The sequence below is a fragment of the Ambystoma mexicanum genome, chromosome 6q (assembly GCF_040938575.1).
Source record: "Ambystoma mexicanum isolate Mex_15411 chromosome 6q, UKY_AmexF1_1, whole genome shotgun sequence".
NCBI classification, from domain to species: domain Eukaryota; kingdom Metazoa; phylum Chordata; class Amphibia; order Caudata; family Ambystomatidae; genus Ambystoma; species Ambystoma mexicanum.
Window position 1 is genome coordinate 1,099,453,363 of NC_090937.1, and position 23,350 is coordinate 1,099,476,712.

A 23,350-nucleotide genomic window follows, 5' to 3' on the forward strand; every position below is an offset into this window, starting at 1 on the left:
ACAAATAAACTCCAAAATACACACTCTTGGTTTCTCGAAACCAGCAGGTATCCATATGGGATAGCACACAGACACTTCCTACACCCTCAGGTGACTTAAATAGCTAGGACTCTGTGGACACTAATATAACGCTGTTGCATTTATAGCAATACTTAGGAGTATGTCAAAGAAAAGGGTTAAGGGTTAATAGAATAAAATAAGAGATCGCACAAATATTCTGAAGCAGATAAGTGCTTTTGAACCCCTCCAATGCAGAGCAAGTTGATCCTTTCCTGGAAGGAAGGAAAAACACACACTTAGTGGAGAGAAGAGTCATTCAGGGAGCCAAGCCAGGCCAAAGTCAATTGGGCAAATGTCTGTGAGCTGAAGCACTTCTTGCAGGTAAGTAAATGTCTTGCACAATGTTTTAGAGGTCTTTGTAGAAAAAGTAGAATCAATGTAGGGCCACAAGATGGGAGGCTTGTGAGAAGTAGAAGATGCAAGCAACTCTACAGAAGCAACCAAGACCAGTCTCAACTGAGAACAAGTATGGCCACAAGACAAGAGGTAAGTTCTCTTAGAGTATACAGTACCTTTGGTTAGAAGAAATGGTTCCAGCTGGCTTCTGTTCCTGTGTGGCTCTGCAGATCCTGTTGTTCCTGTGCCTCAGTCATGGGGACAAGAGGGAGGACTTCTGCAACGGGACGGTCGGCGACAGAAAAGGACAAACTTCTATTCAGCGGCACTTCGCGGTTTCAGCTCCTTGCGTTTCAGCAAATAGCACCTCCGCTGACTCTCGGATACCACTTTGCACTTTCCTCACATGGGGGTCCAGCACTCTGTTGAGGTGGCTCAGGTCTGGTCATTCCTGCTTACTAGGAGTCCGGAGGATCTTCCATCAGCTTGGGTCCGACTTAAATGCACTCCAATCTGGTGTTCCTCTGCCTGCCACTTCGGTTCCTGCAGCAGCAAGGAAGTACAGCCAGCTCTGAGAGGATGTCCAGACGAGTTCACTTTGGAGTTGATTGGTCCCACCAACTCAAGGGGAGGAGTCGTCCTTGCAGGGCTTCTCTAGTCGAAAAGAATTTGGAGCTTCAACACAGCAGCAGGACTTTACCGCGCAAACCAACGGTCCAGGAGTTGCAGCAGGTGTCTCTTCCAAGTTCTTCTTCGGATTCCTTCATCCAGTGGTCGACTCTACCTTCCAAGCCAAAAAGCCTCACCTTTTATGCAGGTTTCTCCCATTCATTCCAGCCTAGCTGTCAATCACCTTTGGGTGCATTTCTGTAACCAAGGGGATTAAGCACAGGAATTTTTGGGCACCTCCCTCATTTCTTGACCCTGCCAGACATACTGGAGCCAGAGGCGGGCTTCACTTGTGAAGCCCGCCAAAGACAAAACTAACAAAGGGACCAAACCTGGTTTGGCGCACAGAGTAAATCTCAAGAAGGACCTTTCCAGCAGGAAATGGCGTAAAAAGAAGACCAGGCCATTTTAACAAAAATGGCATGAGGGTCCTTTACTGCAGCTGCGAACGCAGCCCGCAGTAAAAACTCCCAATGGTAGTTAAAAGTAAACCACTGCCACCAGCCATTAATTGTAGAAAGGGTAACATAAAATTGTTACATGAGAAACTAGACTAGATACTAAGTAACCCCTCCAACACCCTATTGTAAGGTGTGGGCTGGGTCTAGAAAGTTACAATGTAAGTAAAGTCAATTTTACTTTACTGCTCTTGGAAACAGTAGTTTATCCAAGAGAAGGTATTTAAACCTTTGGGAAATCTGAAAGACCTCCCTGTGTCACTGCACTGAAGGTGCTATGTGACACAATGTAACAGATGATGCCTATGGAGTTTGTCAGACGCCACAACCAAAAGAACCACAGAGTTAAAATCACATAAAAAAATACATGAGAGAGTGGGGAAAAAAGGGACTCACTCTCTCAAGGTTAAAAATTAAAAGTCCTAAAATACAGCAACGTTGCTGGGGGTCTCTAAGGTTGAGAGGAATTAGCACATTTCTGAGAATTCTCCCTAACACCTGCCTTGCACATTCGAGCAGTTTTGGAGAGCTGCAGGGTCACTTTCAACTTTTTAACTCCCCGGATAAGTCGCACACTTCCGATACTCTTGGTGTTTGCAGGTCTTCTGCTGCAGTGGCTCCTCCGGCGAACAGCTTCTCCTGGTCTGCCTTTGCCCACGCCACTCGTTACTGGAGCTTCCTTTGCTCTGGAGACTCTTTGGGCACACCACAGACCCCTCAAGAGGGGAAACCTCCCCCGCTGCTTTCGCTTCCCGCTGCACAACCTCTGAAATTGGGACAGCTGGAGACACAAACCCTTTTCAGACCTGCCACTGTTTCTAGCTTCACAGTGGTCCCGGTGTATGCTGCATACATGGTCTGCACAGCTCTTCCTGCTCACTCTGCTCTTCCCACTGTCTGCACCTCAGGGGGCCTTTTAAGCCTCAGAGTCTCCCTCACTCAGGTGTGGGTCTTTTACATTAATTGTTGACCACTCCTGCAGCATTGTTCCTTTTCAGCCCTCTTCCTCGTGCCAGTACTTAGGGAATTATAGGACTTGAAGTCGCTAGTGACAAAATTAGTTTTTCTCAGTTCGTGTTCATTCTTAGTCCTCATACTTGGTTAAAAAGAGGAATAATGTTTCTGATAGTTTAAACTGTTATTATTCACAGACTTCTTTCACCGTCTGTTTGGGAGGAAGGGTGGTTTTCAAATTTATAAGTCTCCCTTGTTTTATAAGGGTTTATATTTTGTTCAGTGCCAAAGGATTTCAGATTGGTTTTACCCACATTAAGATGTTCGACTTTCGGAACAGACAGATTGTTATAACAGTAAGCCATCACATACTTTGGCATTTGTGAAATATCCTCCCTAATGGAAGATAAATACTGTCTCACCCCACGAAGTCCTCTCATTCCCCTGGGCCCTTTCTCCTCCCAGGTGACCATCCCGCAGAAAACAACCCCAGAGGTCAGAATCAGGAAGAGTCTGCCTTTCCCAGGCCACCTGGGAGTAGACTTCAGGCAGGCTTTTAGTGAGAAGTTTGTAGGATTCATCACAGAGGTAAACGGACGTGCACGCCAGACCTGGTGAATTCACATTGTGACTCCAGAGTGCTCTGTATCTGGACGCTGACCAGGTCCACGGATCTGAACCTTAGAAATGAGATAAACGGAGTAACTTTAAAGAAGAGGAAGCTTTTTGAATACCGAACTAATGTAAAGCAGGCTAATTATTCTGTTGAAGACAGAGCTGATTTAAAAGGGAGCAGATGGCAGAATAAGAATGTATTAATCAAACCAGAAGGGTGTGATTTATAATTGTTATTTTATAATGCGCTTAATACCTGAGATTGGTTTCTAAGCGTGAAACCGGGATTCAAGCCTGTGTTGTTTTTGCGCTGGCTTGCTTCCAAGACAAACGCGTTGCCCTTGGGCTATCGCCCAGGCCCATTTATTTTAAAAGCCAACCGCAAGAAATGGCAATAACTCGAGAAGAAAATACAAACTACTATTGCCAAAGCCAAAAGAGAATCCTACCAAGGAACAACTGGTATTGCCCAAGCCGAAAGAAGGCAACTGAGAATTTCAATGTTTGTAAAGGCTATTGCCCGTATGTAAAGGAAGTCATAAGAGGAGATGGCATAAACCTATATTGCCAAAGAAGTGTGAAAGTGAAACGGAATTACCATTAGCATTTCAGGAAGGCTGCGTTTCTGATGGAAGATATTCAGGTGGATTGGAGCTTAACCTGCATTGCGAGGGGCAATCACGAGGTTGTACCAAACGGCACCAATGGGTTTCCTGTTCTCTTAAGAAGTCATATTTTAAGTTGTGGAGCAGGAATAAGGAGATAAGAAATTTGGAAAATGGGTCACGTGTATACTACAAGAGGAGAGCGTGCATTTTGAGCAAGACTGGGGGGTGGTCTTTACCTACCTTCAAAGTGATTATAAGAAACAATGGTGTCCGCATAAACTGAGAATTGAATATTATGTAGACGAGTGAGGAATTTGTGGACGGGGAACGGACAGAATGACATGCAGAATGCTGGCCCCATACTTTATTTCCCAGTTACCACATGCTTATGCCATCACTAGCATGATACTGGACCACCCACTCATATAACTGTCAGGTTGAGGTCAGGAGGACCCTCTCCATGGGCCAGTTGGTAAGTAAACCTTCCTTCTGAGAGCCATGTACCTGTGATTGGTAACAACCCAGAATACAAAATGGCTCAAATGAAAGGTTGTGAGGAGTGCCATCAGACTCTCTCCCACCTTTAGGGAAAAGGGGAAATAGGTTAGACAAGTTTCTGAAAGGACAATATAAACTGGTTCAGGAATGAAGAATTTGTACCAAAGCCTGTGCTGTTACAGCAGAACCGGACCTAAGGAGCAGTCGGGCAGATCCAAGGAAAAGGTCTGGAGAGGAACTAAGTAGGCACAAGGAAGGGGAGGGTAACTAATCCGGGCAGCACGTGGACGCAACTCTAGGGTAAGGTAATGCACAGAGGTGAGTAGATTTCAGTCCCAGAAATGTCATAGAAGTTCAAGGGGAGAGTCCAACAAAATATCCAAGGTCGGAGTCCAAAAGGTGATCCAGAAGGTAAGAAAGGTATTCCAAAGAAACACAGAAATTCCCCAACATAAAAAAAAGTTCCAGGGGCTAACCAGAGTTCTGCAACCAAGATACCAATATACATCAGAGCAGACAAGGACAAAGCACCAGGAATCCTGAAGAAACAAAGCAAACGTCGATATACACAGGAGAAGATGAACCAATAATAACAGAGTAACATGGTACTGTTGAGAAGCACAGATTAATCAGTTGAAGGCTCCTAAATGGTGCTGGGCACAGGCAATCATCGCTGCATTTCTGGATTGCATCTGACCTCATGCCTCAGTGCGTGTTGGCTGCATGGGCCATGAGATATATGGTCCGTGTCGGACACTGGCACCATGGCATCTGCCCAGGCTCCATGGTATCCGCCAGGTTCTCGAATGTCCTGCATGTTTGGTTCTTGCCAGGGCACAGCATTCGAGACCTGGCAGTAACCTAGTAAAAAACAGTGATCCCTGACAATAGCTCTTTGTGCGAGTTGACAATGATGCCATAACGCTTTGAAGTCAAGTAGTCCACATAGTGCACCAATACATGAGAAAAGAAGACTGGAAATATAAGTTATTAGCAAGCAAACCCAGCATGGTACTCCACTCTTTAAACATTCTATACCTCGGTCAACAGAGCTGGAAATGTAGCCTGTCCTCCCTCCGGACAGCTGTAGATCCACTGTTCAAGCACTGGTACTATCCCACGTGGATGGGGGGGAAATGCCCTCCTCAAGGGCCTTCTGTCCTTCCTTGTGCCCCTGAGGAAGGCATCAACGGTCTATGCAGATACAACCGCGTCACCCCAGCCCTCATCAACCTTCACTGGCTCCCACTGAAGGCACACATCACCTTAAAATATTGCTGCATCCTCTATAAGGCAGCTTCTCTTTAGTCACCTAGCTACTTCACGGATACAAAATCAGCATCTCTGGCATACAGTGCACCACCAGAAGCCAGGTCACTTGCAGACTTGAAATCTGCTGCTGCAAAAAGGAAAGGACCAGAAAACAAGACGTCTCTGCCTATGCCCAAAGACTATGGAACCTCCTACCCGTCTGCATCAAACTCGCCACCATGCTCCTAAAATTTGGATAAGACCCACCTCTTTAAGGAGTCTCTCCTCCTTAATACCTAGGCCATTACATCGCCCCCTGTGTCACCTGACTCGCTAGTCGCCGTCCGCCCCTCTCCAGCACTGTGTACAGTTGTACCCCTCCTCTAGGCCCTCTGTAGCCTACCCCCTCTGTATATCTGTTCTGTTTTTACCTCTGAAAAGATCTCAGTTGTGCATCTATACCTCTGGTAAAGTGTTCTGTGTGTATCTGTATTTTTGAATATACCTGTAAAGCGCTCTGTTGCTTCTCGGAGCTAGGCCCACACTCAATAAAATAAATACCATAATAATAATCCCTAAACCCCAGGTATTCCAACTACCAATGTGTTACACCTGTTAGTGCTAGCTGTTGATGAGGTAAAAAGTGTATTTACAACCAGGCCGACAGGTTGCCAGCAGAGTGGCATTTTATTCCATTTATTTTCAATTTACTGGTTGTCATTTTTTAAATATAAATCCAATTTTGCTTCTCCTACACTGCGAGTAATGCTGCAAGTAACTCTGAGCTGTTGGCAGTCATTCCACTCTGACAGCTAAAGTTTTTGATGGCCAACCTTGCACATATGATTGATATTTGCAAAAGCTCTATTGATAGGGTGACTTTTGGACTTTTGTTTAAAAATAAAAAAAGAAAAATGGAAACGCGTACCAATCCCAGCATGCTTTAGGTATTTAGTGAGTTGATCATACAACTTTCACAGATACATATGACAGATTTAAAGCTCTTTGGTCATTCTTACTTTCCAAAAAGATCTTTAATATGCAAAACAGCGAAAACCTCTTTGGTTTTATTGGCGCCACTTCACATTATCCTTGTTCTTTCTAATCAATGCACAAATACACTGAGTTAAGCAATCACTTTTATGTTCACATACACGACATGCCTTTTTTAAACCACTGCAAAAATGAGGGTTTTCCCTTCAGAAAAGTAAAGGGTAAAAATGATAAATCATTTTACAATATTAAACTTGTGTGTATGCTTAAGTCAAGCACAGAGTTCCCACAGGTGGCACTAAAATAATGTTCAGTAGCAAGCACTAATCTCCCTCCCGGGCCCACATTTCAGAGGTCTGTTGCCACCCAAAAGGTGCAAGCATGAAGTAGATTATAGAGAAGTTAACAAGGCGAAGTGTACATCTGACAGCGCTAGTGCATCAAGAATCCTATGAAAGGATGCCCAAAGCCATAGAAGGGCGAGAACAAAAACTGTGTGACAAAGCTAGACACTGTTTCACAGCTGTAAAGGTGTCCAGTAAAGATATCCATACAGCCATCTTAACAGAAGCTGCTCTGTGTCTGTGCTAAGCAGGCAAATGGCATCCCTGCTGGGTTTATCATGTGTCTTCGATGGCATTCTGCTATACGCCCAGTACTACCAGGAGAACCAACTGCAAAGTATGACTCACAATGCATAACTGTGATGCTTATAAGTCATCTTTACATTAATTATATTTTAAATACAAGGTAGGACTTTTACTGTGAAACAGTACTTCAAACGACAGCAGGATATCTATATCTATACCCACACATCTCAAAATGTTCCTATGTATTGTACAGTCCAACCAACTCTACAGAGTTAACAAACATTTAAAATTACCTTAAACACAACCTGACAAGACCCATAGCCTAAACCACACCCACAAAGGTAATATTGTGTTGTAACTCCCGATCCATTGCTCAATTCTACTCTTGGAGTGTTGGGTATTTTGATCAATTGCACAAACAGCAATGAAGTAAACCGTATGTACCATTTCATTTGTTATAAAAGGTACCTGCATTGTGCAGTTACAAGGAATGCTGTTGTTTACCACCCATGAATGTTCAGGGTCGCCCTTATCCGTTAATCCACTGTGAGAATGCGCAGTCAAAGATTCCAAGAAACTTCTCCAACTGCCTTTAGTCAATTGAGGTGTTTATGCTCAGGCACAGTTTACAAATTTCACCAGTTATTTTGCCATATTGTAATGGCGTTCCAGCACAAGAAATTGGAGGTACATCGGCAGCAGTAGGTAGCTTGCCTTATTTCCATTTTGCCCCTGCTAACACCAGAGTTGTAACCACGAGAAGGGGCTTGAGTGATTTGTATTCAACATTTTTATAAGATGTGCGTGTACCACTTGCATAGATTTCATATGTAAACTTCACCATTTGACAAGACCGGATGTAGAAATTTAGTTATGTTGCATTAATATTACAGACCAGTCTAGCTGCTTCTCAAAGTGACAGCAGGCAATTTGTGAGAGAAACCAGATATTGGCAATGAAACCCAAATTCCTCATTCCAACCTTCTCTATTCTTCTATTAGCCATAACAATTGCCTCTAGTGCACTCAACTGTAGAACACACTACCTTCTCCAAATCTTGGGCAGCAGAGATCTGAAAACATTATTTCAACTAACATAACATAGAAGATGACCAGCTTGAATTAATAGATAGGAAGCAATACCTTTCTAATCCCTGTAACCTTAAAAACGTCATAATGTTATAGAGCCGCAATGGGGGTGAAGGGGCGTAGTTTGGACAACATGGACAGTTTTCTGCAGGGTCGGAATCTGGTGAAAGTGCAGAGTCTGGCAGAGGTGGAGTAAGGTTGGGGGAGAGGGGCACATGCACTTATTTGGGCCTAGGGCAGCAGAGAGCCTAAATACACCACTAGATTAGGGCCTAATGGCAAAAGCCTTATCTAGTTGGCTCGCTATGGGGATTTTGTAGGGGTGCCCTGACTTAACACTTGCCCAGGTTTCTCAGAAGAAACTGATGGTGCCAATATCACACTGTTTCAGCCTCTACCTCAATCACTCTCAACACTGATCTTACTGCTACCTCTGTTCTACTCTCTCCTCCGTCTGGTCTTTCTCTGGTCATCTTCCCACTCGCTCTCTTTTGTCCTTCTGATGTTTGCACTCTCCCTCCACTCTTGTTTCCTTGCCCCACTCCTCTCTCTACTCTCCTCTGCCGTTCTATATGTTCTACTTCCGCATCCTTACGCCCCTCTTCTCCACTCTCTGCACCCACAATCCCCTATCTGTGTCTCTATGCCCTAATCTTATCACACTCTGTCTGACTTCCAACTACCTCCCCCTTCTGCTTCATTCCTCAATATTACTTCCACTAGCGCCAGGGCTGGACTGGGAACTAAAAGAGGCCCTGGAAATAATTACTGGGGACCAAAAGAGGCCCTGGAAATAAAGTTCAAAGTAGTCCCATATGACATATTTTCAGCATGCCCAATGCTTTTCCTATGAGAAAATTTGAAAATACCACAGAAAAGAGGTCCAGGGTGCAGAGGCCCACCGGGAAATCTCCAGAGTTCCCTATAGGCCAGTCCACCCCTGACTAGCGCTTTGCACTCTGCACCCTCCTACCATACACTCGTTATCACTCTCTAATTGCTCCTAGACTTTTTTCTTTACTCCTCCACCCTCCTCACCCTACACTACATACAACGTGTACCACTCTCTCACCGCCAATAGCTCATCTGCACTCCCTCGCTATATGCCAACAGCCTCTGCCACCTCTTACTCGACCTCGTTCACCCTCCCAGCTCATCTCTGGGTCCACCTTTTCAGCTCCCCATCTCAGCGAAAACCTTCCACTCTCCTCTGTGCTGGCTGGGCTTTTATAGCCCAGCCTTCCCTCTTCCAACACGTTTCCTGATTCCATTGGTCTCCTTGGTCACATGCTCTCTTTGGCTTAGCAGTCCCCAGGGGCTGGGTTACACATACACAGCTGCAATGCTCTAAAAACACATGTTGGCCCTGTCCAGTTTTCAGTTTCCATTTGCAGGGTACCAGCCCCCAACCTTCACTTGAAAGTGGTCTGGGGTTGGTAGGTCGGGTGTTGGATGTCTCCTTTCTGTTTGGCAAGGTAACCTGCAGTCCATTCCATTTCTATACTCAATTCTATTTCCCTGGTTTTGGCCGAGGCTTTCTTGATTGTTTCCCTGAAAAAGGCAAGACAACACTGGCCGAACAAGTTCTGCTCTCGATTGTGTGGTAGAGGGTGGTTTCCACATTAACATTCAAGGCACTTGAGGGGGTTTCACGGACTGCTCCCCCTCCCCCGTGACAGGGTTATGAGCCTTGTCATATCACATTGTGCCTCTGCTTGCCTCAAAGCCATAGGGTCTCTACTATAGGTAGGTCACTGCAGAATCGTTTCGTGGGGCTTCACTTAATTCCTCATTTACTAAAAGAAACTAGATTTAATTTTATTTATCCTTTATTATCAAAAATTATTTCGATCTTAAAAATCACTAAAACACGATACTGAGCTCTAAAAATTCATCATTTCTTAATTTTGGTTTGGATTTTCAACTGACCATTTCTGCCTCCATCTGCATACATTCCGCCTTCCCCGAACTGAGTAGCAGAAACCGCACTGAGGACAGTGAAAAGGCTGCTGGTGTTGGTGGCTGTCAGCATCTTTACTTCCCCCAAAGCTTAGCTTTTGGGGAGATGGCAGCCACCCTCATTTCCTTTTTCCAGGCAATGGAGTTGGCAAGCAGATATCCTTCTCTTGCTGTATATTTGCGGCACATTGGAAGGAATTTCTTTGCCATCTAAGAGATCTGGTAGGAGGATAGAGGTCAGAGGCGGATCTAACGGTTGCCAGCCAGACAAATGGCGAGCGGGCCCCTGTGCTAGGCCCGCCCCTTCCACCCAGAACATGGCCCTTTCTGCTGTGGCTGGCCTGCTTTGTGGCAGCAAGTTCTCTGCTCACTTTCCCCCTGACTGCTGCCAGAGAGCACAGGTGCCATTGCTGTGTGGCTCAGTGTGGATCTTAACACTGCTTGTCAGCCCTGAGGGAACATGGCAGGCTTTTATGTGACAGCTTTCACACCATAAACAAAGCCAACCAAGGTTAGTGCGAAATGAAGAGGGGTTTGGTCACTGATGAAAAAAAAAACCTCAGTTCTAGTGGCGTGTTTTGCATGTTAGTTGTCACAGGGTTAGGACTTTGTTATATACAAATGTCAGTATCTCCTTCAAAATACATGCTGCAATGCAAAGGTTTTGAAATACTACGACAACCCACATCAGCACGTTGTTCTGTGTTGCGTTTTTTTTTTTTTTTTTACTTTTCCTTTATTTAGGAAGTTTACGGAGCACAGCCCTACCCTAGTATGCACCATATTGCCTGATTTACAAAAGCACTTTTCAACGGAAAAATCCCATTGGAAATGTTTTGTAAATCGGTCACATAGGGTGTGGTATGGTTGGGGAGTGTCACAGCATTCTATCATCTTTTGGGAAAAAAGATCAAATTAATAAACTAATAGATACAGTATCTGGTCCTGCAGCGATCACAAGCAGCTCATCACACTATTGTCACAAACATCAATTATCTTGTTTGTTTTTTAACACCGTTCACATTGATCTGTTTTGCATCTAAAGTACGTGCAGATGCAAAATATTGTAAAGGGCTCTGTAATTCCATACTAGTACACCCTTATACAGATCTGACGTTTTCACTCTCCAACCCATGCAGCAAAAGCTTAACACTGCAACTCTGCCATTTTGCAATGCATGGCTACAACAACGCCCGCACAAACAGAATGACACCACTTTTCTGCTACAAGGACACGTATGTTCTATAGGTTTAGAATATTTAGCATTAATAGCAAAGCCTGCTGAGGAGGTCCAGCTGTTTCCATTTAGTCAGACCACTAGACACAGGTAACTGTAATGAAGACAACTTAATAAAAAATTGCTTTTGTCCCTAAAGTTTGCCATTGTGCACTGTGACCACAATTAACTCCACCCACCCAAAGCTCTGCCTCCATGACCCGCCCACCTAGGGCCCTGTGTCAGGTGCTGCCCACGGGGCCCTTTGGCTTAAATCTGCCACTGATAGAGGTGGCACTGCCTCACCAATCCTGAGCATTTGGATGTAATGTCCTCTTTCGATTATGTTCATGGGCTGCGACCCACGTGTAATGTCCCATTTCTATTCTCATGTTCGTGGGCCACAACCCACGTGTTTGATGTGGGCGGGGCCTCCCGCCGCTCGCCATTTCGCACTTGAATTAGTAAAGGAGTTAGAAGCAGAATCATCGGGCTCCTTGTCTCATTGTCTCCCATGTCTTTATTACGCCGCATTATGGTTGATGCTGAATCATAACATTGTAGGCTACCCAAACCACCATTTGGTGGTCCATGTAATCCAGCTGACAAACGTTCCTCAGACATATTGATTCCCGCCAATGGGGTGCCATTAGTGTAAGATGTGAAAATGGGGCAATGGCTCTGTTGGCCTGGCTACCCAGGAGATGTTTGTTTTTTAAAATTGCCCATTTCCCACAAACTACACAAACCCACCCCCCGTACTATTCAATTTGTTGTGTAAAGGCATTAATTGGGTTTCGTGAATGAAGGTCACGCCGCTTCCTTAAAGCAGCACTAAACGGGTACAGAATTGTCAGTAACACTGCTAACTTTATTCACACACACAAACACAGTAACTTCTTTGACACACAGGAAAGGTACACTATGGGTAACTTCAGTGCAAGTGACCATCAAAGAAAGGACATATGCAGCATAGGAAGCAGCAGCATTGAAAGCTTCCATCACATACTGGACAGTTAACTCATTAACAGCAGCACTGCAGCCTAGTCGGGTATAGCATGTGTAGCAGAAGTGCCTACTTCCCTACCAGGTAACCATAACAGTCCGAGCCAAGGCAGCAGTGCTACATAGTTTCTAATAGTACGACATTTACACACAAATGCCTCACATACAGTTACACTAAATGAGTACAACCAACAAAGGCCCACCGTAGGCAGGCCTAGCACAAGCTTTCCAAATATGTACTCTACGTACCAGGCTAGTGTAAGCTTGCTTCATAATCCTTTGGGGACAGCATGCATTGAGCAAGTGGAAGCTTTACATACAAACAAGTTTGTGTACAGCACGGAGCGTTCTAGTGCAAGCTCTCCTCGCAAAGAGTATTGTTAAGATGAGAGCCACCTTTTCTCAGTAACGGTTCTGCGTGGGCAAGTGTAAGCGTCCTCACAATATCGTACAGCTTAGACATGACAGTTTTCCTCACAAATAGGTACAGATACAGAATTCCATCACAAATGGTTACATGTATAGCACGGGCAGAGCCAGTGCTACTTCGCTCACAACCAGGTACAACATGGGCAGGGCTAGTGTAACCTCCTTGCAAACATGTCCTGGTACAACATGCAGAAGTAAAGCATCGGAAGGGCAAATGTCTGCAAACCCCTCTCATAAATAGATAGACTTATAGCACAAGCAGAGCGAGTGCAAGCCCCCTTTACACCGGTACAGCATGTGAAAGGCCAGTTTGGCTACTCGACATAAACTTGTACATGTACATCATGGGAACATTCTGCGCAAGCTTCTCTTACAAAAGGATGCAGGTGCGGTATGGTCAGGCTATTGCAAACAAGCTTTACAAGCACTAACAGAACTAATAGTTTGGGTTATGTGGTGAAATCATGTCCTGAGTAAATTACCTCGAGCACACTTAGGCAGATGGGGTGATATTGCAAGTAGAAAGCAGATATAGCGGAAAGAGAGTGCGGAAGGGGTGGCCACATTTATATGAATGTGAGGATTAATAAAAGAGCAAGGGAGGGGATGTATGAATGAAAAAGAGGATAGAAGAGGAGGGCTGTGGCAAAGGCAGATGATTGCAAGGGAGGAAAAGGGCAATGAGCAAGTAGACGAGATGTAATACAGGACTATAAAGGAGTAGCACTGGGACAAACATAAAGGCCTATGATTTAGGAATGTGATGAAGACTGACTCTGAGAAGGACTGCTGAAAGAGGACTGTGACAAAGGACCCTGATGCATGAGGAGGACAAAGGAGAAGAATTGTGTTGATCAAAGACTGTGACAAAACTATGATGAAGTAGAAGGACGTTGAGGTAGGAATGTGGTGAAGAACTGTGATGGAGAACTGTGTTGTAGGATTGAGACCGAGCCCGACTATGAGACAGACTATGACAGAAGGAATAGGATCCAGGACTAGAAGACAGAATGGCTGTGATTTTTCTTTCAAGCATAGCTGAGGGAGAAGAGGGGGGTGGGTCTAGAGGGATTGGAGTGACGGGAGCATTCATCCAATTGAGGTATGCCTGATGTTGTCTTGTAAGGGTCTGGCATGAACCTGATTGGATGAACGATCTACAGGATGGAGACAGCAAGCCAAACTACTTTGTATCCCTACATGAATCCGAGAAGCCCATAGACTTAGTAATACTTTGGCAAAGTTGGAACTTGCAGCCTAAACTTAAAATGAGTTCAATTATTTGTATTCTTTTTTTTATTGTAAAAATGAGTTTCTCACAAACTTAATTTTACACTTCACCTTTGTCAGTACATTCATCAATTCATTATCATCATTCTAGTCAACTCTTAAAAGAAAAATATAAGAAAGTCATGGAGAATTAGTCACCACACCCCAATTTCTCCGCTATCGGCTTCAATATGTTGTCGAAATAATCGACTAAAGCACATGTTTGCCTGAAGTTCCTTTCTGCTAACATAGCAGCCCACCAGGTATCCATGTCCCCATGCAATGGAGCAAGGTGACCCAAAAAGAGAGATCTTTTCCATTTCTTTTGAATTTCAGGGATTCACATCTAGCTCCTAGATGTTTCAAAGATTTCACTTCCTTAGTGCAAAATCGGCGCAGGTTATCTGTTGCATCTGACAAGTGTTTTAAATACTGCATTTCCTTGGTTGCATACAGGTTTAACTTAAGACGCAGAAATTGGTCACAATGGTATCTGGAGGGAAACATCACCATGTACTTGGGAAGAGTGTTCAGTTTTCTTGCTTCGTCGCCAGGATTAAGGGCGGTTACATATTCGCCAGATTTGTCTAGTGTTGCAATCCAGTCCCCTTTTAACAGCTTTCGCTTCGCAGCACATGGGTTGGTTAACAAGTTGTCAATGTCAATGTGTAGGTAGTCTAGCTGAACTTTTATTTTCTTGCTCCAACTTTCAAGAAGCCCTCTGTAGGGTAAACCTGGGTGAGGTGCAAATATTAGGTACTGTTTTGAAGTTGAAGACTGCTGCATTTTCCTCCACATACCTAGAGACTTCCATAACACTCTGGAGGATAAATATTGCAGCCTGAGTCAGCATCTCAGGTTCTGAGTTCATATAGAGTATGGGCAGACCCAGGGCAAGCACCTCTCACAGACACGGGTGGCACAGCCTGGACAGTGCTAGTTTCATTTGCAATTAACAGGTACAGCATGGGCGCTGGCTCAGTGCTGCCTACCAGCTCCCATGCATCGGGCTCTGCCTTCATATGATTTACTAAGGACAACACTTACATTAACAAGAAATTCAGGCTTACACTGGCGCAAATTGAGTTGTCATTCGTAAACTGTAAAAAGAGGCAGTGGGAAAGGAACCCTTGGGCCACAGGCAGTGCTACAGTGTGTAACAGGAAACAATTTCAATAACACAAGGGAAACTGGCGCGCGGGAAACCACTCAACAACCCCACGACACTAGAACACTGCTTTCATATGACCCTCTCCCCCAATCAACAGCTCCTAGCAGTGGCGATGTGTTGACTGAGGAGAGGGGCAGGCACAGGGAGGGCACCAGACGAACATGCTAGCTTCTTTCATTCTTTCTTAGAAATATCTTGCTGTTGGTCTTCTTGTGTGAGCGTGGCAGAGCAAGGTGAGGAAGATGTGGTGGTAAGCGGAGCCGTTGCTGGGGGGGCTGAGGTGACTATAGCCCCGTGTCTTTTGGTTGTAGCCCCGGATAGAAGCTCAGGGGCTGCAACCAAAAGGCTGTAGCTAGACCCGAGTCCCAACAGTCCTGACATTAGTGTAGCCCCAGAACTTTTCCAGACCTAGCAACACCCCTGGTGGTAAGCACAGCTGGTGTTGGCCTGCAGGCACACACATACACCCAAACACACACAGTCTTGGTATCCTGGTCAATATTCACAGCCAGATTGGTTGTTTATCTTTTTTTTATAACCTGCACAGGACTAATATACAATTGCATGTGCAAGCGAGGCCAGACCAGTGTGGTTCAACATTGCTTGGAAAGTTAGTACAGAAAATTTGCAAAATAATCTCGTTTTTTTGGTTATCTTTCCAAGAAATGCTACTCAATGCTTGCAGCTGTCTTTATCAAGATACAAAGCATCACAACTTTCAAATAGTATGTGTGTGCTCGAAATAAAATCTTACTTATTAATGCAGAAGTTTTAAAGCTGCATGAATAAATATACTTCCGCTTGAGAGACAATGCTGCAACAAATCTGTTATCGTGGAGGTCTGAGGGGCGCCCTTCCACCATCGCTTAAAAAGTCAAGTTGGTCATGCTGTAACTGCACGCACAACACAATTTGACCTATTATGAGATTGTGGAAAAGGCCATTTAGCTACTTGTTGCTAAACCAGCACTCTAAGCCCACCCGCCAGAGAAGTTGCTGGGGGCAGGCGGGGTATAGCCCCTTGTCTTTAGATTGTAGCCCCAGATAGAATCTCAGGACCTACAACCAAAAGGTTAGCTATTCCCAAGTCCCGACAGATCTAGCAACACCCCTGCCACCCACATCTTCCTCCTGCACCCCGTGAGGTTTCTGCTGTGGCTGGCCCATGCTGCGCCTCCTGATGTTCCAGCAGGGATCAGCCATGACACGCATCTGCCTGGGGTGAGTAAACCAGTCCAGGCCTGGACCTCTGCGTTTTCACTTCTGAGGCATGTGGTGCGGAGCCCAAAAACAGGTGACATTCCCAGGGCCAGTTGCCCTGCTTTGCCAAGTTAGTACCTTTCAGTCATGTGAGCACTCTGGTTGCAGCAGTGCACCCCAGAACTGCAGGAGATTATGTAGCCCTGGGGCATTTACCCCCCACCACCCGAGGTCGGGGCGAGGGGAGTGTTAGGCAGAAACCTGTGCAGTTCCCTTAGAGACCACTGCAAAAAGTTTAAGACTACAGGAGTAAGCAGTAAACCCAATTGGTAGCAGTCTGCACCACCCAGATTTACCTGGTAGCTGTGGTTGAGCAGTCAGACTTCTCTCAAGAAGAGTTAGGCAGTATATAGAGTATACACAATAGGGCTAAAAACACAGTAGCACAAGCAAACACTGACCAGAGCTTTGGTATAAAAGTATATAATTATTTATTTAAAAACACAGTTATGAAAATACACTGGCACTAATATATCAAGCAAGTTCAAACAGTCACTATAAGTATATACACCTCCCTAGTTAATTATTCGACAAGTCTAGGTTAAGACACCACTTATTTAGAAAAACAGAGGTGAGCGCATAACCGTAGATGGCACTCCAATAATCGTTTTTTAAAAAGGGAGAGAAAAGGCCGAGTAGGAAAATACTACAGAACCAACACTTTTAAGAAACCACAGCAAGTCAAGAAAGGCAGGGTCTACTGTAGAGCAAAAAGTTCATAGGCCAGGCCCATTCTTGGAGAGAGCAAGGCGGAATGTGCCCAAGATCACACAGTGGAAATGCACTCAGTCTTTGCAGAAAAGTCAAAAAGGGGTTGGATCAGTTCAGAAAGGCAAAGTTAGCAGGTCTGAGGTCAACCCAGTTAGAAAGTCAAGGATTTACGGGACACCTTGGACAATCTGTTGCAAGGGAGACCAGGTGGGACACAGTACCTGAAATGGTGAGAAAGCTCCAGCGATGGCAGTTGTTCCTGGCAGCGGGTGCAAGTCGTGGCTTCGACTAGAGGAAGAGAAGATCTCGACGAGGAAGAAAGCTGGAGGTTGTTGCACTGCCAGGGAAGAAACCAGCCGTGGAGTTCCCGATTAAAAGGTACGACCCTTTTATTCGCGGTAGTGGTGAAGCGTGGCTATCTGGCCGCCGGGGTGCTTGTCACGGGCGATTCGACCACGAGACGTCCAGGAAGGCGAAAAAGGTGAACTGGTTGGTCCCACCAGCTCAAAGGAAAGAAGACTCTCCTGGAAGAAGATCTCTGTCGTCGGGGAAGTGGTGAGTTCGTACAGCAGGGCTCCACCGGTGGTGTCGTCGTTGTAGATGGCTCAGCTTCTCCCCTCTTCGGATTATTTAGGTCCTGTGGTGACTTCTGAAGTTCCAGTCCCCAAAGCCCTGCTTTTATGCAGAAAAACCCCCATTCAACAGCCTAGCTGTCACTCAAACATGCTAAGTGGTGAGCCGGGCGGCTCACCACTGGGCCAATCACACAAGAGTGCGACTTGAGTTGCCAAGGCAACTCAGTCCAGGGTGCCTAATCCCCCTCCCACACATCCTGTAGACCCCAGACAGAGTGGCACCATTTGGAGGGCTTCTGTGGAGAAACCCGCCAAAAAGTATAACAAAGGGCTCAACTTGGGTTAGAGTTTCAGAGGCGAACACAAACGCCATTTTAAAACCGAGTCCTGGCAAAAAGACCCAACCGGGGAATAAATATTAAATAAATAACCCGGCGGTATCTTTAACATTGCACAAAATAGTGGTGCGTTTAAAATCAATGGGAAAATCCCATTGGAAATATTCCGATGGAATATTTCGCATGGTATCCACTGCCACCAGCCAGAAACTCGACAAGGGGGGACTGGGCAGTGCCCCCTTGGAAAACAGACCCAGGGGCAATCAAATTGTCCCTACCAGTACTTCCACAATATGATAGTTTGTACTGGTTCTGTTCACAATTTGAGACTAGTAAAGCCAATGGTGACTTTACATGCCCTGGGAGACAGTAGTCAGTCCCAGGGTATGGAGTCTATGTTTGGCGGTCACTATGACACCCCTGTGTTACTGCACTGAGGGTGCTGTGTAACACACATACCAAAAACACATGAAGCCCTGTGGAGTAAAAGACCCCATAGCCCATAAAACACATTTACAGTCAAAGGACATACTCAAATCATGTCTAAGAGTGGGAGAAAAAGAGTCTCACTCTTAGCAGGAGAAAAAAATAAACCCAAAAATCCAGCAAAGCTGCTGGGGGACTCACTAGGTTTGGGAAAGTAGCCTTAACAGAGAATTCTCCCTAACAGGGAGTCTCACTCAAGGTCTCCCCGAGCTGGCTGGTGGGAGACAGCCTGGTAGGCGCTCTTTTGAAATTAAATGCGCGCCCCTCCCGGGGCGGGGTGCATATAATAACAATAGCGCCTATTGAAAAATGTGCCCTCCCCGCTGTGCGCCACCTGCTGTACGTGTCGGCATAGTGCGCCTCGTTATTGCGCCCTCTCTGGATGGCCTCCAATGTGTTGCCGCTCGGACATTTGGGCAGCTCACGTTCCTCCCCGCGTTGGACGACCACTTCAAAGGTTTAAAAAAAATCTTATGATTACAGGCTAGCATTAGTCACCTTCATAGTGTTCACTCCCGACACCACACTGTTCCCGCCCTGAATCTTCAGTACTCCATTACTGTGTTTACCAGAACAACCCTATAGAACATCTGACTGGACAGTTTAAGGAATAATTGTTTTTGCCTGGTGCTGCCCAATCATTTGACTTCTGATTTGTTTAGTTTATAACGCGTGTACAAAACGACAGCTAACATTTTTATTTTGTTAAAACAGTGTTGCTATTCTTGTCGCCTCATTAGTAGACATGGAAAACATCTCTCCGACACTTTCTAACTGAATTATATCTCGTTTTTCCGTTATACCCAACCTCGCCAATAGCGGTTAGCGCTGTCTTTATCTGTAACGAAAGCAAATGTTAGAAACATGTGGAGTCCTTTGGAGCGCACAGCTGCAGGCGCAGCTATTTGCTTAGCAGATTTCCAAGTGGATACAACTAGAATGCGTGGTTTTGTTTTGCGTGTCCGTGTTGTTTGTGCCGCTGCATTCTTCCGATAGGAAGTTTTGGTTTAAATCTATTGGTTTCCTTTCAGTGATCCCGCTGCCAAGGCCCTGTGGGAGTCCATGCTGAGCATGAAGCACAAGGAAGCTGTGATGGAGGTCAGGCGACACCTAGTGGAGGCTGCGAGCAGAGAGAACCTGCCCATTAAGATGAGCATGGGTAAGTGAGCCTGCTTCCACTTGCATACTGCAAACTGAACTGGCACTGAAATTGGCGTTCTCTCTTCTACCGTACAATTTCTAAAAGACTGGCACCGTAGCTGGTTGGAATTTGAATCACCCGGGCAACCCTGCATTTGTTAGTGCATGCACCTTAGCCTGCCCAAAAGTAAAGTAATACGATGTATTTGAAACCATTCATTTGTCACGTCTTTTTTTCTTTGATGCAGTGTATTTAAATGGCAATAACGCGATGGGTGCCAACTCTTGTTTTTTTAGTATTGGGACAGAAAATAAGCGAGCGACCCTTCTTTCTTTACAAAAACAGTAATGCAACAAAATGAGTCATTTTACAGCATATTTTCCAGAAGAACCTTGCAAAACAGGATTTTCAGGCAGTTCTGAACACACCAAATCTTACAATACTTGATACTCATTGTGGCAGTGAGTTAGACAAGCATTGGCCAAGCCAATAGTTCTGACTTTTGCAATTGTTAAATGCATTTCATATTTATAGGTATGAATTTGTATTTTCCACATAAATAACGGGCCCAGCTCAAAAACATGCAAGTGGAGATCTTAGCCTTGGCTGTCTGATTAAATACTGCTTACATTTTAATTTGACAGCTGGGCATGAAGCCCATAGCCTGCGCAACCTGCTAAGAAGGCCCATAACTTTCTTTTGATAACTACATTATCCAGAATGAAATCATCAATAATGTTATAACGCACTACCAGCCCCAAGTCCATAAACCGTGTCCAACGGAATATTGGAACCGTTCTATGTAATTAGCCTGCCTGTTGCAGACCCTTCCTTCAAAAGACAGCTTTTTTTTCGGCTGCTTTCAGTGGCCTCCAACTGGTGGGTTTATGGCTTCATCGGGGGAGTTTTACCACCAGAACCCCTGCATGGCCTCCCACCCCCATCCCATCTTTTCCTCCTTTAAATTCCGACACATCCAAACCCACCATGTGGTGACCCTTCCCAGGCTGCACCCCCTACCTTCATCACCCATTTTAAGGCTGTATTCTAAGGGCAGCGTTTCCTGGGTGGCCTCTGAAGTCCTGCAGCATAGTGTAACCCCAACAGTCTCATAGAATACAGACATACATGATATGAGGCCATGTGCATGAAGCCATATACGGTCACCTCGGCAGGTACTGGAAGGTAATCAGAACAGGGAACTCCCTCCAATGCACACAGATACGTGCACACACCATTATGCTAATTCTCTCCTCTGCACCAACAATAGAATTTAGATATACCCCTCGATTAATTCGACCTAGCTGCACATATAGACCTCCATGAACACCTCAACAGTCTTTAGAACACAGCTATACCCCAACAAAAAATTGGTCTAGCTGCACACACAATCTCATACGCAAGCACCACCTCTGCTAAAATGCAGCCACCCATGACCATTCGGCCTAGCTGCATACATTCTACTGATCTCACGCAAACCACTGCATCACGTCTAGCATTAGATTGCAGCTAAACACCCCGTAAACTGCCCTGGCTGCACACATACTGAGCCCCTTTTTACTACCCTACTCTCTCCACGGACCTTGACTTCGTCCCATAGGGTGTTCATCCCAGAGCGCTTTGAGAGCATACCAATGGTAAAAAAAGACGCTATACAAATGCGCAATAACATAGTTTATACTGATTAAAAAGCCATTGTATGGAGCAAGGTGGGACTATTGTTCTATACCAAGACCCAGCACCAGTATACCAGCCATGCTCATTGAAAAGGGCATCAGCATTCATGTAAAAATGCTACCTATTACTGATGTAGGGACGTTCCAACAGCATTTGTATTTTATTGAATTTCTATAGCCCTTTATGCCAAAGTGCTTAACATGTAAAGATGATACAAGTAAGAGGTTTAATAAAAATACATGACTGGACATTGGGAAGAGAGTAAATAGGTCTTGAGGCAATTACGGAACAGAGGAAAGGAGGAAATAGAACAGATATCAAGAGGGTATTCCAGTGCTTAGGAGCTAGAAGTGAAAAGGAAGGAAATCAAGATTAGGCCAAGGATGGCGAGGGACAGTAGGAAGAAAATGAGAAGAGTGTGACGATAGGAAGGTACATAGAAAGAGACGAGGATGGAAAGATAGAGGTACCATACCATGAAGTCTTTTGAAAACAAGACAAAAAAATGTGAAACGGACAAGATTCAAAGGATAGCCTTTGGATGAATAGAAGGGCAGGAGTGGACAATAGAAAGAGACGCCTAATAAGAGGAATTATAAACAGATCTAAGCAGTGAAGGCAGCAGCTGACACTCGTTTCATTGGACGGATGTTAGTGAACAAGGTTGGCAGGGCTATTGGAGGAGTAATCTTGAGACCGTAGGGACCCAAATGGGAGGCGAGAAGACAGTGGTCGGACCAGGAGAGAGGGGTGAACTGGAGAGTATTGAGTGGGGAATGTAGTGGATAATGGCGTCCAGTGTGTGGGTTGGACTGGGGAGAAGGATGGAGAGGGATAGGGAGGAGCATAGGTCGATGAACAGTAGAAAAGTCAGGAGGAAATTGGCAAAGAAACCAGTATTTTAGTCTCATGGAAAGTGAGGAAAGGACATGCGTGCCTGAAATTATGAACATGATGGCGTCGTGAACGAGCAACCACAGCGATCCGAGCAGAGAAAGATAAAGTGGGGTGAAAGATAACTCCAAGATTATGTGCCGATGATGAGATTGGGAGAGAGGAGGTAGGAAAAAGGACAGAGGCAGGGGGCAAAGGTGAAGGAATGGTGGATTCAGTGATGAAAAGGACCTCTGTCTTGGATGGATTGAGATGTAAAAAAATTGTCAGACATCCAAGATTCCGACAGAAAATAGAAGTAGAGTAAATCGTATCGGAGAAGGAGAGAAAGATCTGAGAATCATATGCATAGAAATGGTGCAAAAGGAAGAGATAGTAGATGATAGTGGAATTGTGTATAGAGAGAAGTGGACTGGATCCAGGACTGAACCCTGAGAACGGGAGAAGACCAAGCAGCCCAGGAGACTGAATAAGGATGATCGGACATATAACAAAACCATTTGACAATAGAAGTTTGAAACCCTAGATGAGATGGTGTGTGGAGAAGACTAGTGTTATCAGTGGTAGAAGGACTGATGGACTGTGTCAAAGGTGGACTCTGACAATGGCGTAAGACTGATGAAAGTGTAGCACTGTGCTGAAAGACTGTTATGAAGGCAAAGGACTGTGACAAAGGGGAAACACCATGATGAAGGTTTATGACAAAAAAAGTGACTGATGAAGGTGAGGGACTATGACAGAGGAATGGCTATGAAGGACTCTAACAGAGGAGTAAGACTGATGAAGGAGAATGACTGTGATGAAGAACTTTGTAGGAAATGGACCATCATAATGGACAAAGACCATGATGAAGGACTGTGACAAAGAAAGATAGTCTATGACTTGGGTGAAGGGCTAGGACGAAGGTCAAGGATTAGGACGAAGGAGAAGGACTGTGATGAAGGACTATCATGAAGGAAAAGGACTATGACAAAGGAAACATACTTTTATGAAGGAGAAGGACTGCAATGAGGAGGACGACTGGTGACAGAAACTGAAATGAAGGATGTGGACTGTTACAAAGAGGAAATAATGTGACAAGGACTTTGAGGAAGGAGGT

General features: G+C 45.1%; 1 protein-coding gene across 1 annotated transcript in view; it reads left to right on the forward strand.

Moving 5' to 3' along the window:
* Positions 1 to 23,350, forward strand: part of LOC138515311 (sec1 family domain-containing protein 2-like) — a 1,117,334-nt gene that overhangs the window by 176,688 nt on the left and 917,296 nt on the right. The window contains exon 3 of the mRNA XM_069630213.1: positions 19,571 to 19,698. Within this exon, the coding sequence (XP_069486314.1) occupies positions 19,571 to 19,698 (128 nt within the window). The remainder of the gene's footprint in view (positions 1 to 19,570; positions 19,699 to 23,350) is intronic.